The sequence below is a fragment of the Eulemur rufifrons genome, chromosome 2 (genome assembly GCF_041146395.1).
Source record: "Eulemur rufifrons isolate Redbay chromosome 2, OSU_ERuf_1, whole genome shotgun sequence".
Classification (NCBI taxonomy): Eukaryota; Metazoa; Chordata; class Mammalia; order Primates; family Lemuridae; genus Eulemur; species Eulemur rufifrons.
Window position 1 is genome coordinate 100583202 of NC_090984.1, and position 17392 is coordinate 100600593.

Sequence of the window (17392 nt, forward strand, 5' to 3'; positions counted from 1 at the left end):
AGATGGAGGGATTGCTTGAGGCTAGGAGTTTGAGACCAGGCTGGACAACATAGTGAGACCCCATCTCTACAAAAAAATTTAAAAAATTAGCCAGGCACAGTGGCATGTACCTATAGTCTCAGCTACTTGGGAGGCTGAGGCAGGAGGATCATTTGAGCCCAGGAATTCAAGGATGCAGTGAGCTATGATTGCTCCAGTGTACTCCAGCCTAGGTCAAAGAGTGAGACCCTTTCTCTTCACACCCCAAAAAAGAAAAAAAATGCGTGGGGGGAAAAAAAAAGAACAGCATAATCTAGAATAGTGCTGCTCCCTCCTACGAAGTCCAGCTTCAATGTTCTCACCATGCTGGCATCACTTGCCTTTTTTTTTTGAGACAGAGCCTCGTTTTGTTGCCCGGGCTAGAGTGAGTGCCGTGGCGTCAGCCTAGCTCACAGCAACCTCAAACTCCTGGGCTTAAGCGATCTTCCTGCCTCAGCCTCCTGAGTAGCTGGGACTACAGGCATGCGCCACCATGCCCAGCTAATTTTTTGTGTGTGTGTGTGTATATATATATATATATATACATATATATTTTAGTTGGCCAGATAATTTATTTCTATTTTTAGTAGAGATGGGGTCTCACTCTTGCTCTGGGAGGCCGAGGCGGGTGGATCGCTCGAGGTCACTTGCCATTTTTTGAACTTGCCCTGAGCACTCTTGGTTTCAAGGCTCTGCTCCCACTATTCATTGTGCCTGAAATTCCCTTATATCCTTGTGAACTTTTAAGACCAGTTTAAATTCAGCTTTTTTCAAAAATTACTGCAATTAGAATTCCTCCCCTTCTAAATACTTATGTATAGGAATTTATAATAAAGTTATTTATGAATACATTTGTCTTATACTATTCTGTCATCCTTGGAGGATAGAGACTGCATCTTTGATTTTTTTTTTTTACTTTTTATTTTGAAATAATTATAGACTCATGATAAATTGCAAAAATAGTACAAGGTTCTGTGTATTCTTCACCTAGCTTCCCTAAAATGTGACCTCTTAGGCAGCCATAGCAGTATTAAAATCAAGAAATTACCATTCTTGTCAACTAGTCTACAGAACTCATTCAGTTTGCACTATGCAGCTTTGATTTTTAAAATAACAAAGTAGTATTGTTGAAAGTGAAAATTACAGAAAAGCATAAAGACAAATAAATCATAATACCACTATATAGATAGAGCCACTTTTATAACATTACAGATTCTTATGTGTAACTCTGTGACTGAGTATCTGTTTTCCTGTGTTTGCTGTGTAAAATGGCACTATATATAATACCTATTTTATAACCTTTAAAAATCTGTACTTGTAGATAGATCTAGAAATGGAGTCTTAAAGAGAATCGATGTAAGGTAAAAACCCTGACAGTATCCACTGTTAATCTGGATCTCCTCAGAGGGGATGGGATAACTGAAGAAGGTAGGTTAGTGCAGCTGTCCAGCCCTTGAGGCAGGAGGTAGAAGGAAGTGTGGGAGGCTCAGAGGCAACCATTCCAAGGAAAAGGGCAAGGTTGTCTGCTGGGCAGTAGACTAAAGATCATTGAGAGGCAACACTTGCCAGGTAGCCCAGTTACATAGCGTGAGTTAAAGAAATCACAGTAAATCAGTCATTAGAAACAGAATAAAGTTGGTAGGAAAAGAGGGCAATAGTTCATCAGAAGACTGAGTCTTTGTCTCATTTTTTTGTCTCTAGGAGAGAAGCCTTTCCTTTGTGAAGCCCAAGGATGTGGCCGTTCCTTTGCTGAGTATTCTAGCCTCCGAAAACATCTGGTGGTTCACTCAGGTAATAGAACCTGTGCCATTTGTAGATTTTGGGAAAAGTAGAGATACAAAAGGATGAAGGGTTGAGAGAGTAGTATAAAGAAATTTAAAGAGAAACAAACTGTTCAAAATAAAGGTTAAACGCTTACCATCATCATGACAGAATCAGAAATCAAGGCCCTTAATGAGTAGATTTTATAATTCAACAGGTCTTATAATCAAAGGGGTGAAATGTAATTATTATTTTCAGGGGAGTCACTACTTTCGAATCTAGACCTTTTTCTGAGTTCAGCAGATTTGTTTGGCACTGTGCTGGGTGCTTTATAAGTTATATCAAACATGGATCCTCTTCTTTAGGAACTGACATTTTTATTCCTCTGGAGGAAGATTCCAAATCATAAGAAAGTAGAAAGGTCGATGTCAGTGGCAGCACCACTGCCTTCTGAGGAGCCATTGTTGATCCTGCTTTAGTCACCATTTTGGCAGAAACTATGCCTTTGGCAAATAAAACCACAAACCTTATGGTTGCCAGATATGTAGAAGGAGACAGAGGAATTACACTTAGTGGCCCACTTTCTGTAAATTAATTCTCTATAATTCTGCCAAATTTGCTCATTCTATGCATTCTATGTTACATTAGTTGATTTTTTTATATGAAACCAACCTTGCATTTCTAGGATAAATCCCACTTACTCAGGGTGTATAATCCTGTTTATATGGTGCTGGACTCGGTTTTCTCATAGTTAAGAATTTTTACATTTATGTTCATAAAGAATATTGTGGCCTGTAGTGTTCTTCCTTGTGATATCTTTGTCTAGCTTTATATCAGGGTAATATTGGCCTAAAAATGAGTAGGGAAGTGTTCCTTTCCCCTTTATTTTCTGGAAGAATTTGCATAGGATTAGTATAATTTCTGTGAATTCTGATAACTTTCATTAATGAAGCTATCTATGCCTGGACTTTTCTTTGTGGTAAGATTTTTAATGACAAATTCAGTTTCTTTACTTTACTATTCAGACTTTCTACTTCTTTATGGTTCCGTTTTAGTAATTCTTATCTGTCTAGGAATTTGTCTTATTTATTGGAATTAAATTGTTTATAATATTTCTTTAAAATAATTTTAATTTCCTTAGGGACTGTAGTGGTGTCCCATCTTTCATTCTTGATTTCTATATCTTTATTTTTCTTTAGTTTATCCTAACTAAAGGTTTATTCATTTTTTGATCTTTTGAAAGAATCACCTTTTGGCCAAGTGGGGTGCTCACACCTGTAATCCCTGTACTTCAGGAGGCCGAGGTGGGAGGATCACTTGAGGCAGGAGTCCGAGACCAGCCTGAGCAGTATAGCAAGACCCATCTCTACACAAAATAAAAAATTAGCTGGGTGGGTTGGTGTACACCTGTAGTCCCAGCTACGCTGGAGGCTGAGGCAGGAGGATCTCTTGAGCCCAGAAGTTTTAGGTTGCAGTGAGCTATGATGATGCCACAATACTCTAGCCCAAACAGAGAAAGACCTTGTCTCCAAAAAAAAAAAAAAAAACCCAAACAACAAAAGAATTAGCTTTTGATTTCATTGACTTTCTTTATTGCTTTGCTTTTCTTTCTTTTCTTTTTCTTTTTTCTTTTTTTTTTTTTTTTTTTGTTGAGACGAGCCCAGTTAGAATGCAGTGGCGTCATCATAGCTCACTGTAACTTGACTTGGAAATTCACACTGAGGGAAAAAAAAAAATAACTAACTAACTCACTATAACTTCAAACTCCTGGGCTCCTGCCTCAGCCTCTCAAGTAGCTGGGACTACAGGTGTGTACCAGGACACCTGGCTAATTTTTCTATTTTTAGTAGAGACAGGGTCTCAGCTTTTCTGATCCGCCCGCTTCAGCCTCCCATAGTGCTAGGATTATAGGCATGAGCCACCACACCTAGCCTCTCCATTGCTTTTCTGTTTTTCATTTTATTGATTTTCATTTTAAATTTTAATATTTTTTTTCTTTCTTATTTGCTTTAGTTTAATTTGTTTCTATTTCTAGTTTCTTGAGGTGGGTGTTTTATTAGTTTCTTAAGGTGGATTATTCATTGGTTGTGGGCTTTCTGTTTGTTTGTTTTATTATAGACAGGGTCTCACCCTGTTGCCCAGGCTGGAGTACAGTCATGCGATCATACCGCATTGTAACCTTGAACTCCTGGGCTCAAGATATCCTCCCACCTCAGCGCTGAGTTGCTAGGTCTATAGGTGTGCACCATCATGCCCAGGCTGCAGTGCAGCTAATTTTTTAATGTTTTTTTAGAGACAGTGTCTCACTATGTTATCCAGAGTTGTCTCGAACCCCCGGCCTCAAGTGATCCTCTTATATCTGCTTCACAAAGTGGTGGGATTACAGGCACGAGCCGTTATGCCTGGCCTTGGTTGTTATTTTTGATGCTCACATTATCTTATCTGTGACCAAAAGGAGCCTCTCATCCTGACTTCTGTATGCTTTTGACATGACCCACTAGTCTTTGATAGCTTCTTTGCTTTCTGTTACAACAGCATATCCGAGATTCACCTCAGACTTGAAGTCAGCTATTCCTCCAAGGAGTTCTGGTTCCTTTTAGTGGGAACCACAGTCTGGGTGCCGTGCGCGCTCATTGCTGTTAGGTTGTCATTGCGTCTAGGACTTTTCAGTGGACAGAGCTATAGAAGACATCTTTAAAGGGAAAAAAAATTGGTTCGTGCTGATATTTTCCAATTTAAATTTGAACATTAATTTTTAGTTTTCTTTGTACATTATGTCTTTTACACTGAAAATCTGGGTTCCTCACATTAATATAATTCCTTAATAATTCAAAATGGTAATACCAGTATTATTAATAATCACTTTACAGAATGAAGTTTAACACAGTTTTGCAGCTGTGTTTTTCTTAAGATATGTTCTATTAAGGATATTTAGTAAAAATATTATACATAAATATCCTTTGAATAATTGTTTTATTACATTATCAGCCTGATCTGTAGATTTGTTTCAGTTTCTTTTTCAAATGGTAAAAGTTTATTTATTTTTTTTTTTATTTAATTCTCTCTCCCCCACCCCAGCATCTTGCTCTGTCACCCAGGCTGGAGTGCAGTGGCGCAATCATAGCTCACTGCAGCCTCAAACTCCTGAGCTCAAGCAAGCGATCTTCCCACTTCAGCCTCCTGAGTAGCTACAGGCATGTGCTACCATGCCCCAGTAATTTTTCTTTTTCTTTTTTAACAGCTGGGGTCTCACTTTGTTGTCCATGCTGGTCTCAAAGTCCTGAGCTCAAGCCTATCATCTCACCTTGGCCTCCTAAAGTGCTAGGATTACAAATGTGAGCTACTGTGCCCGGCCTAATTTTAATCTTTTTATTATGTAAAGTCAGATCTAAGTATATTAAAAGACATCTTGATTACAGTTCTGTCCCTGTCCCCTGTTCCCTCCCTTTCTCTTATAGATAACCATTTTTTTTTTTTTTTTTTTTTTTGAGACAGAGTCTCACTCTGTTGCCCAGGCTAGAGTGCCGTGGCGTCAGCCTAGCTCACAGCAACCTCAGACTCCTGGGCTCAAGCAATCCTCCTGCCTCAGCTTACCCAGTAGCTGGGACTATAGGCATGCGCCACCATGCCTAGCTAATTTTTTCTATATATGTTTTTTAGTTGTCCAGCTAATTTCTTTCTATTTTTTTTAGTAGAGATGAGGTCTCGGCTCTTGCTCAGGCTGGTCTCGAACTCCTGAGCTCAAAGGATTCTCCCCCACCCCCAACCCCTCGGCCTCCCAGAGTGCTAGGATTACAGATGTGAGTCACCACATCCGGCCAGATAACCAACCAGTTTTTAATTCCTTTTTGGTTTGCTTTTCCAGTGTTTCTTTTTACAAATATAAGCAAATGCAGATCATTTTTTGTATTTCCCTCCTTTGTAACCCTTATACTTTTCATTTTTTATTTTTTTTTTTATATTTTCAATCCATGCTTGTTGAATTCTCGGATGCAGAACCCGTGGATATGGAACCCATGGATGTGGAGGGCCAACAGTATATTCATAGTTTTAAACTATCACTGCTATCCAATTCCAGAACATTTCATCATCCCAAAAAGAAGCTCCATATCCAGGAGATTATTAAAAAAAAAATAGGCCAGGCGCGGTGGCTCACGCCTATAATCCTAGTACTCTGGGAGGCCGAGGCGGGAGGATGGCTCGAGGTCAGGAGTTCGAGACCAGCCTGAGCAAGAGCGAGACCCTGTCTCTACTGAAAAATAGAAAGAAATTATCTGGACAACTAAAAATATATATAGAAAAAAAAATTAGCGGAGCATCGTGGTGCATGCCTGTAGTCCCAGCTACTCGGGAGGCTGAGGCAGAAGGATTACTTGAGCCCAGGAGTTTGAGGTTGCTCTGAGCTAGGCTGATGCCACGGCACTCTAGCCCGGGCAACAGAGCAAGACTCTGTCTCAAAAAAAAATAAATAAATAAATAAAAGAAGACCTATATCCATTAGTAGTCACTGCTTATTCTTCTCTTCCTCCAGACCCTGCCAACCATTAATTTACTCTCTGGTTCTATGAATTTGCCTATTCTGAATATTTCATATGAATGAGATTGTACAATGTGTGGCATCTTATGACTGACTTTCTTAATTTAGCATATATTTTGATAGTTCATGTTGTGGCATATATTAGTACTTCCATTGTATGAATATACCACATTTTATTTATCCATTCATAAGTTGATAGGTTTGGGTTGTTTGCTACATTTTGGCTATTATGAATAATGTTGTTATGAACATTTGTGTACAAGTTTTTATATGATTATATGTTTTCATTTCTCTCAAGTATATACCTAGGAGTGGAATTGCTGGGTCATATGGTAACTCTCTGTTCAACTTCTTGAGGAGCTGACAGTTTTTCAAAGTAGCTGTACCATTTTACATTCCCACCAACAGTGTATGAGGGTTCCAGTTTTTCTACATCCTCACCAACACTTTTTTGTCTTTGATTATAGCCATCCTGGAGGGTATAATTCCTTTTCTTCCTTACACAAAGGCAGCATCCTATGTATAGATTTGTACTTTTTTTTTTTTAACGTGACAACACACCCTGGATTCACTCCATATCAGTGAATAGAAATTTTCTTCATTCCTTTCATAGCTTTGTAGTATTCTCTCATGTTTATATTCTGTAGCTTTACTCAGTCTCTGTGATGAATATTTGGGGTGTTTCTAGTTTTCAGCTACTTTAAGTAATGTTGCAGTGAATAACCTTATACATAGATTATTTCACATTTTGCCACATAACTTTGGGACACATTTCTTAGAAGTGGGATTCCTAGATCAAAGGGCACATGCATGTGTTATTTTTCTAGATATTGTCAGATTCCCAGCCACAAAGGTTATAGTCTTTTGCATTCCCATCAGCAATGAAGATTGCTGCACAATGTTTTTACCAATTGTGAAGGGTTCCCAGCATTTATAGATCGGGAAATTTTACTTAATTATTTCCAGCTTCTCTTAAAAATAATCAGAGGCCAGGCACAATACCTCATGCCTATAATCCCAGCACTTTGGGAGGCCAAGGTGGGAGGATCATTTAGGGCCAGGAGTTGGGGATCACCTTCAGCAACATAGTGAGACCCTGTCTCTACGAAAAAAAAAAAAAAACTTAAAAAATGGCCGGGCGCAGTGGCTCACGCCTGTAATCCTAGCCCTCTGGGAGGCCGAGGTGGAAGGATTGCTTGAGCTCAGGAGTTCGAGACCAGCCTGAGCAAGAGCGAGACCCTGCCTCTACTAAAAAATAGAAAGAAATTAGCCAAACAACTAAAAATAGAAAAAATTAGCCGGGCATGGTGGCACATGCCTGTAGTCCCAGCTACCCGGGAGGTTGAGGCAGGAGGATCCCTTGAGCCCAGGAGTTTGAGGCTGCTGTGAGCTGGGCTGACAACACGGCACTCTAGCCTGGGCAACAGAGTGAGACTCTGTCTCAAAAAAAAAAAAAAAAACTTAAAAATTAGGCAGGTGTAGTGGGCATGTGTCTGTAGCTACTTGGGAGGCTGAGGTAGGAGAATCCTTGAGCTCAGGAGTTTAAGGCTGCAGTGAGCTATGATTACACTACTGCACTTCAGCCTGGGTGAGAAAGCAAGACCCTGTCTCAAAGAAATAAAAGAAAATATGGCAATGCTAGGCCTCAATCAACACATGGCAACAATTGGTTAGAACTGAATAACAGCTGCCCCCTTCCTGGGGAAGATATTCTCTAGGTTAGTATGGCCCCTCCCTGGCCATTTTACTTACTTTTGCTATTTACTAGTCTCCTGTAGATGTGAGTTTTTGACCCCTTCTCTAAGTATGGTTGTCTGGGTAGGTAGAATGGAGACTGAGAGTTTTGGACTTGAAGACATAGAGGACAGCAGATCATTATGTTAGAAGAACTGCCAATGTGAATGTTGAAGACCCTTAGAGTGGTGGCAGGGAATGTGACAAGGGGATATCATGAACCCAGGATTGGAATTCTTGAGGACAGTGCATGTCCTAGAGGTTCATGGAAGACTCTAAAAAGGGAGGCGCCTCCCTTTTTAGATTGTGTGTGTGGCTGCCATGGTCCCATACCAAAGAGGTTGTTTTGTAAAGGAAGCAGCAGTACAGTGGGTTTGGAAAGAACTGGGGCCTGGGAGCAATGAGTGTGCTAAAGCCCTCCTGGTGTACTTACTGCCTTCCCCATGTACAGAAGGTTGAGAGGCTGGGGAAAGTGGGGAATGGGAGAAGCAGTAGCCTCTTACGTTTAGTCTGACGTTCTCCGGGCTTCTCCATCTAGGTCTTAATGTCCATTCTCTTGCTGTCAGAATGTACCTTGTCTTTTTGGTTCCCCTGACTTGACTTTGGTCCGTGTTTCAGGAGAGAAGCCTCATCAGTGCCAAGTCTGTGGGAAGACCTTCTCTCAGAGTGGGAGCAGGAATGTGCACATGAGAAAGCATCACTTGCAGCTGGGAGCAGCTGGGAGTCAGGAGCAGGAGCAAACTGGTGAGGAGGGTAGGCATAAGAGAGGGCTGTATCCTCTAGGTTCAAAGAGCCGAATCACTAGACTGCTTATTGTCTTGAAATTTCCTGATTCTGTTTTGGGTAGAGAGACCTGGTCTCATTTGATGGGCTGGTGGTTTCCAAACATAGCCATACTGTAGAATGATCTGCAGACTTTTAAAACATACTTTCTTATTGCTTGTCTTCCCTTCCCCCACACCCCGCAATAAAACAAAGCAACCTGATAAATGAGATAATTTGTAAGATCCCAGAATCTATAGTTTTAAAAAGTTCCTGTGGTGAGTTTGATGGTAAGTAGTGCTGATCCGTGAACCAGCATTTGAGTAGCCGAGTGATAAAAGATCTCTGTATGACAAAGAGTTTAAGTATTTTTTTACTAATCAGTCGTGACTACCTTTTTGCCCTACTATAAATTTGATAATTCTTTTTTTATTCTTACTCCTTTTCCATGCCTTTCCTTAATTATTTTATTCCAAATACTTCTTTCTAAAGATCCATTTATCCCATTTCATATGCTAATTCCTCAGATGCTAAACCTAAGCAAGAATCATCATCCCTAAGGCTCGATCCTTCCCTTCTAGATTTTTTTTCTCATCTCCCAAAAGTAGACGAGATAGGCGGTAGCATCTAATGTATAGGTTAACTTCTAGTTCTGAAAGAGAAAGCCAACTTCCTTTTGAAGGAAAATGAGGACTAGGCACAGCCTTGACTGCTGTATGTCTCTCACATCCTCTTCTCTGTGCAGCTGAGCCACTAATGGGCAGTAGTTTGCTTGAAGAGGCTTCAGTGCCCAGTAAAAACCTGGTGTCTATGAATTCCCAGCCCAGCCTTGGTGGAGAGTCCTTGAACCTACCAAATACCAATTCTATCCTGGGAGTTGATGATGGTAAGACTTCCAACTCTCCTTTATTTGGGGAAAATGGGCTGCAACTAGGGTCTAAGGAATGGGGTGTCTCCAAAATGGAGGTTTTAATTAATCTCATTTCTTGTGAGTAGCTGTGGTATGATTGAGTACCATTTGTGTTCTTATTCTCTGGGGTTGATAAATTAATCGGGAAGAAAAAAAATTTTTTTTTCTTGGGAAATTAAGGATTGTTTGAGCCACAGGAGTTCAAGTCCAGCCTGGGCAACCTAGTGAGACCTCGTCTCTAAAAAAAAAAAAATTCATTGAAGGTGATGTGACAAAATTATTTATAATTCTAGCATCATAGCCCAACTATTTCTATCTTTCCTGTTGCAGTTATGGAAGAACTTAACTTTTAATACATTTAAACAGAACATAACCAGGTTTTACAGAGGAGATATAAAGCAATTTCTCCATACCTTCAAAAACCATATCTTCTGGAGAAAAGAAAGGGCTCTCTAGGAAACACTTGGTCCTCTCTGGTATAGAAATTTCACCCAAGTTACACAGGCCAGGCCCTCTTCTCTAACAGACTTAACAGGTGAGGTCAGCATGCATTTATTCAGTGCCTACTGTGTGCTGGTGGCACCATGGGAAAGACAAAAGTGGAAGATAGGGACCTTAAAATCCAGTTGAGAAGTGAAAATTTACATATTTGTGGGAATCAACATTAAATAAATAGAAGATAGTATATAAGTAAACATTATATGATACAGTCTAGAGAGCTATATTAGCTAGAAAGTCTGTAGAAGAAACATTTTTTTTTTTTTGAGGGCTAAATAATATATCTGTAAACTATTTCGAGAAGATATTCATGGTGATCCCACTGATGAACATTTAATATTGTGAGATCCTATGTTTCAGTTACTCATATCCTCCGCAGTCGGTTTTGGGTGTGAGGGACCATGTTTATGTAACTTCTGTATGGAGCCTACAAGGCCCAGCATGCGCTACCACAGTAAGCCGCCTCTGTTTCATGAGTGATATTAGTGGATAACCAAAGCATGAGGCACAGAAATTGCATGGAACTAGTTTGCCAGCCTTGAAGAAGAAAGTCCCAAGGGAGGAAGGGATGCTAAGTAGGAACTTGGGAAGCCAGGTTTAACTTAAACTATTGACCTGAAGTATTGTGCTGTTAGTATCATTGATGATTGCTTTCAGGGCTGGCATTGGTTTCCTGATCTGCCTGCCTACGCAGTTTTTACCCTGTTTCGTACACAGTTTTAATCCAGATAGCAGTGCTAAAGCCATATTATTCTTGATTAGTATATCCAAAAATGGTCAACTCCTATATTAAGATTTCTTGCCTTTTTTTCCCATTTCCCTTTTACAATACTTTCCAAATTCACTGATAATGATTATCAGGCAGGAATTAACTTGGAAGAAATAGAGGAATGTGGGATTTAGTTTTTCCAGGAATAGTTTTTAGAGTTCTTAATGAGAGGCTTGATGATCCAGGTTAGGTATATCTGTGGATTCACTTTTCATTGAAACATCTTTCTGTTATTTCACAGAGGTGCTTGCTGAAGGTTCCCCACGTCCCCTGTCTTCAGTGCCTGATGTGACACATCAGTTGGTGACCATGCAGTCAGGGAGGCAGTCATATGAAGTGTCTGTCTTAACTGCAGTAAATCCACAAGAGGTAAAACTGTCTCTGGCCTGTACTTTGTTTCTGTGGCAACTAATGTGGGGAATAATTGGGAATCTAGAGGATCTGAAAAATTCTCCAGTTTCCATTTCCTGGAAACTTTGACTAGAGTATCTTCCTTTATGTTAAACATGAGTTCAGCTTGAAAGGAACCTGAGTGTGCCGGGGTCTTATAAATTGAGAGACTGGTCTATCATAGCCGGGACTCTTAGCTTTAAAGTTCCTTTATAGACATTACTCATTGATATCTGCTCCCATTGTTCTCTGCTCTATTATAACATGAAGATGGTGCTTTTATTTTATAAGGAAAATTACATTCTGGAAATAAGTGGTCCCTGAGCAGAAAAAAGTAGTAACAAAACCATTAAAGGTAATTATTGTTCGTTCTGCTAGGCTTATATGCCTGGGTTATACTAGGCTGAATCAACTGGGTGATTATAAGAATGTGTTCACTTGCATGTAAATAAAGGAGGGGTTTTAGGTTGATTATAAGCACTTCCAACTCTGTGGTCTTGGCTTTGATCCAGAAAACAGAATTAAAACCAGTCAGGCTTCCAAAATCTTAGGATATTTTATTGGTCCTGTGTCACTGTGTCATGGAGTGAATGACTTCATCATGAGCTCATTTCATATGCATAAGCTTTTGCCAAAAACCTAAGAAACTTCCCTTTAGTTCTACATTATTGTTTTACAGTGCTCTCTCATCTTTCCCCCTTTGCTTTCATTATAACCTTTATACCACATTAGGCAGTTAGATCATTGAAATGACTCTGTGTCCTACATTGAATATTCCCAATTATTCTGTAGCATTCTGGGGGTACCCAGGATTACAGGGTTCTGGGCACGCATGTTAGTGCTTCTGCCAGGACCTTTCTTTGTATTCATTGTTATGACCCATTGTCTAAGCCTTGCTTATTGAAAGTTTTTTTGCTATTGGTATCATTGTTCTTTCCTAAGTCACCTTTTTCTGGTTTCTGCTTTGGAATTAGTCATCTTTGTCTTATTTAGCCTTCCTCTCTCTCTATTTTTTTCCTTTTCATTTTTCTGTTTTTAAATTTTTTATTGTGGAAGTTTTCAAAGAGTATAGCGAGAGAGAGAATAGTATAATAAACCCATGTACCTATGTCCCGACTTCAGCAATTAAGTTTATATTGTTCTTGTTTTATCTCTTTCCTCCTTTCTGTTGTTGTTGCTGTTTTGTTTGTGCTGGGGTGTTCTAAAGCAAATTGCAGATGTGTCATTTCATCTATATATATTTCAGTATATACTTCTAACAGATAAGATTTTTAAAAAGTAACTATAATATCTTTACTATACTCACCCAAATCAATAATAATTTATTATGTCCTCTAGTAGTTAGTCTATATATTTTTTTCTTCCCCCAAAATGTCTTTTTATGGTTGGTTTGCTTGAATCAGGATTTAAACAAGACCCATATATTGCTGTGTTTGGTTAATATTTCTCTTCATTGTCTATTTTTTTAGAGACAGGGTCTTGCTCTGTCACCCAGGCTGGAATGCAGTGTCAGGATCATAGCTCACTGTAGCCGTGCAGGCCTGGGCTCAGGCGATCCTCCTGCCTCAGCCTCCCCAGTTGCTGGGATTACAGGCGTGAGTCACTGTGCCGGTTAGATCTATTTTTTCACTGGAGCGTGCAAAATAGTGATATCCTAATTCTCTTGTTCCCTCTGCTGTTATTAATTGTGATTCTTTTATAAAAGAAATATTTTCTCTCATTAACCTTAAGGTTGTCCTAAAATAGTCATTTCAGGAAAATCATCTTTTCTTTTTACCTTGTACAAATTATTATCTTGACAAACAAATCTGCAACACTTAGCTTTTTCTTTTTATATTTGAAACCTTAGAATTTTTCTCTCGTATACTGCTGCTAAATACCTTTTTTTAACTGAAGTACTCGAAGTTAACCCAAATAAATGCCAGATGTGTAAAAACTTAATTCATTCAATAGATATTTACACATAACTACTTATGTGTGAGGCATTCTGCAGGGTACTAATTATATAATAGCAAATAAATCTCTGCCTCAAATAGCTTATAGGCAGATTTAGGACCTCTACCTCTTATAACTCCATAATCAAATAAGTGGTGCCCCTGGAGTTGTGCTGTACAGAGAGGTTAGAATGGGAGGGGTGAATTTTTAACAGTGTAGTCAGTGCCAGCCTTGAGAGAAATCAGGGAATATGTTTTAGAGTTTGAGACCTGAAGGCTGAATAGAAAATCATCTTGATGGAGAAGTAGGAGGAGTTGGAAGAATATAACAGGCATAAGGGCAGCAGGAATATGTACGAAGGCAGAAGGTGAGAAGGAGTAGAGTGTCTCTACGGAACCACAAAGGGTTGGGTATGATTGAACATGAGATGGACAGATAGGCTGGAACAGAAAAATGAGATCTGGAAAGATAAGCTAGACCCTCTCTTCAAGGGCCTTACAGGACATAATTTTATCCTGCTGACAGTGGGGAGCCACTGCATGGCTTAAAGGTAGGGGATGACATGATCAGATTTGTGTATGCAGAAAGTCCAATAATAGTGCATCTGTTCTCTTGAACCTAGGCATATGGGTCTTGGAATTGGCTTCTGAGCATCCATTTCTAGGTGCTGCCCACTTACAGTCTGAGGCAGACACAATAACACAGGTTGCCTAAAAAACAAAGGAAAGTATAGCCTTCACTCCAGGAGGACACTAAGGGCCCAAAGGCCCTATCTGAGTATCCAGTTTCATAATGGAAGCCACAAATACTTAATGGAAAAATAGTAACACAAAGGGGAAAGTGCTGCTTTCAGTGTAGCTGAAAATCCTGCACTGTCACTTTTTCCTCGTGGGTTTTTGTTTTTAGAAACACACCCTCTGTCTGAGCCTTACTTGCTTTGTGTTTTCTTCACGATTACCATTATTGTCCTCTTTTTATCACAGGCATTACCGCTGCTTATCCCCCTTTTCTTTCTTCTCTAGTTAGGGTTATCATATCCTCTAATGCTTTTAGTTTTTTCAAGCTACAAGGCCCTCAAGACTCCAGGTTTAGTCCTGTTCTTCATATAAGGGCTAGGTAATAACTGGTCATTCCTCTGGTGAGTGAGAAATGTTGATTCCTTAAGAATTCTCAGATGCCAGGCCAGGCGTGGTGGCTCATGCCTGTAATCCTAGCACTCTGGGAGGCTGAGGTGGGAGGATCGCTTGAGCTCAGGAGTTCAAGACCAGCCTGAGCAAGAGTGAGACCCTGTCTCTACTAAAAATAGAAAAATTGGCCAGGTGTAGTGGCACACGCCTGTAGTCCCAGCTACTCAAGAGGCTGAGGCAGGAGGATCACGTGAGCCCAGGAGTTTGAGGTTGCTGTGAGCTAGGCTGACGCCACGGCACTCTAGCCCAGGCAACAGAGCGAGACTCTGTCTCAGAAAAAAAAAAAAAAGAAAGAAAGAAAAGAAATTACAATGGAAAATGTATCAAAAACTACAAGTCACCTGTCATTCACATGGTTCAGATTAGACAATTTCTATTTTCTCTCAGTATTGCCCCAGGTCTCCTGAGAGTTAGGCAGAAGATTCATTGCACAGGCCTAACTGGGACCCAAGGGCTTTTGAACTCTCGTACCTACTAAAGGTCATCCCAAATGGGGTTCCATGTTCACATTGAGTTCACATGCTTCAACTCAAAAACCAGTATAAGTGATTCCCAGCTAGCTTTGACTACATCTAGGATGTTTTCCAAATAAAACAAAGCAGAAAACAGAAATTACAAATTTTGTAGCATTTCTCATAAAATGCCATTGCTAAGTGCAAACATCTGGATCTTGGCCTACATTAAAAACACAGCATTCTTACATTCCCACCACACAGCATCAATGAAATCTTTGGTTTAAGTTTTTGAATTTTTCTGGAGATTTTATTTAAATTTCTTTAAATTCCATATCATTAAGTTCTATATAAATTACCTTCATCCAACTTAAGATCACCAAGTAAATACATCTCAAGCTCAAGAATTTTTCTGATTAGATTTTAGTAAACTCAGTTTGAATTTTACTGAATTGTTCTCATCTCATTTTTGTTCTCTTTCTTCTTTTCCTTCCTTTCCTCCCTTCCTTCTCCCTCTCCCCCCCCTTTTTTTTAAGAGACAGGGTCTTGCTATGTCGCCCAGGCTGGAGTATAGTGCTGTCATCATAGCTCACTGTAACCTTGAACTCCTGGGCTCAAGTGATCTTCCTAGCTCAGTCTCTCGAGTAGCTGGGACTACAGGCGCACACCACCATGCCTGGCTAATTTTTTTATTTTTTTGTAAAGATGAGTTCTCTCCATGTTGCCCAGACTGGTCTTATTAAACTCCTAGTTTCAAGTGATTCTTCCTCAGCTTTCCACAGTGCTGGGATTACAGGTATGAGCCACCATGCCCAGCTTCATTTTCTTTTTATAATAAAATGGAAACCAGTTTCATTAATTATTGTACAGAATCTCCTTTGAACAGAAGCCTTGAGTGTAGAGTGCAATGTCAGTGTTAGCTGCCACTGTGAAGGAGTCCCTCAGGCTTATCTCCCTTCATCACGGGAAAGGTATTCTTTTAAGCCCAAAAAACCCCTGGGTCTTTTATGAAGGGGTTCCAACTCTCATACAGTACTTATAAACGGAACAGCTCCTTTTCCTGTTTTCTTTTATTACTTGAGCCTTCCAGTCTGTGCTTTGGCTGACACTGACTTACAAAGTTTTGGTTCTGTCATTTCTAATGTCCTTGTAAGGAACAGATTCCTCCATCACTGGTAAGTAGGTGACTACAGAAACAATAGTTTGGTTTATAGACTCAGGATATTTGATTGCCATAGTTAACATGCCAGCCTCATGAAGTGGCTAAAGTGCTGTCCATGGCTAGTTATGTGAATAAGATCTTTCAGTCTGTGCATGTTTTTTGCTTTGGAAGTAGATATCCTTGATTCATCTCTACAGTGCATTCCTCATCCTTCATTCTTAATCCTTTTAGTTAGTATGAATTATTTTTCCTATAATTCAACTGTAACCTATTCTAGATTTGCTTTCAACTTTTACAGTTACTAAACCAAGGAGATTTAACTGAAAGACGGACATGAACATGGGTGCTGGCTCCTGGAAGAGCAGCTCTATCTGATCTCAGAGTGCAAATAGTGGGAACAGGATGCTGTAGCTCATGATCTGCCAGAACCAAAACGAATCTGTGAAGAACAAGACTCCACTTTTGCCTCTGTTCATCTTCCCTGGCATAGAAGATGGATGTAGAAGAGCTTTTCTTCTAACTACCATCTGATCCAGACAAGGAATGAAGCAGTGACTGTGGGCTGGGTAACTGTACCTACCTCTCTTCCCACTGCAAAATTTTGAGATAGACTTCTCCCAAAGTGAATTTGATTAATGTGTTGGCTGAAGTTTCTCAGTATGACTGCTGAGAGGAGGTTTTCCTTTGAAGAGTTTTCATCCCAGACTTGGCTGTCTTTTCACATGGATGAATTAAGTCCTGCCACCAACCACAAAACTTCACCAGGAAGTTGAGCTTTCAAGATGCCTTGTTGCTTTGAAGAAGGGAGTGATGTCAATTCTGTTGTGACATTCTCCCTTTAGCAACCTGAGTAAGAGACTCTCTGCCACTGGGCTGCAAAAAATAAATTACTTGAATCTCCCCTTGGCCCAGGCTGAGGTACTATCTTGTCCTGTACACCTCTACTTGGTCACTTTGCTTTCTTTGTTAATGGAACATACAGTAGCATGTTAAGAGGGTTTTGTTTTTGTTTTTTTAAAGTTAAAAATCACACGATTCAGAGCTTCAGTTTTCCCTTAAAATAAAAAAACAAACAGCCCAGTCAGCTCTTTGGCTCTTGTTTTGGACAAAATTTATTTTCTTAGGAGATTAAGAAAATAATCCAGTTCTTTCCCTTTAAGATAATGCACTGCTTTATCCTTTGGAGTCCGTGCAGGTAAAACTGAACTGAGGAGTCTTAGGAAACATGACATGAGCGCTAGCAAACCTAGCCATTTCTAACTAGCAAGCTGAGGTGG

The 17392-nt window shown here is 39.8% G+C and overlaps 1 protein-coding gene across 4 annotated transcripts in view; it reads left to right on the forward strand.

Moving 5' to 3' along the window:
* Positions 1–17187, forward strand: part of ZNF410 (zinc finger protein 410) — a 33133-nt gene extending 15946 nt beyond the window's left edge. The window contains exons 8-12 of one of the 4 annotated variants that reach the window (XM_069488726.1): positions 1720–1809; positions 8669–8794; positions 9558–9698; positions 11231–11358; positions 16414–17187. In XM_069488726.1, coding sequence (XP_069344827.1) covers positions 1720–1809; positions 8669–8794; positions 9558–9698; positions 11231–11358; positions 16414–16452 — 524 coding nt within the window. In that variant the 3' untranslated portion in view covers positions 16453–17187. Of the gene's footprint in view, positions 1–1719; positions 1810–8668; positions 8795–9557; positions 9699–11230; positions 11359–11670; positions 11745–16413 lie in introns of those variants that run through there. The other 3 variants (XM_069488709.1, XM_069488717.1, XM_069488734.1) reach the window with 3 other exon arrangements.
* Positions 17188–17392: the final 205 nt, after the last annotated feature.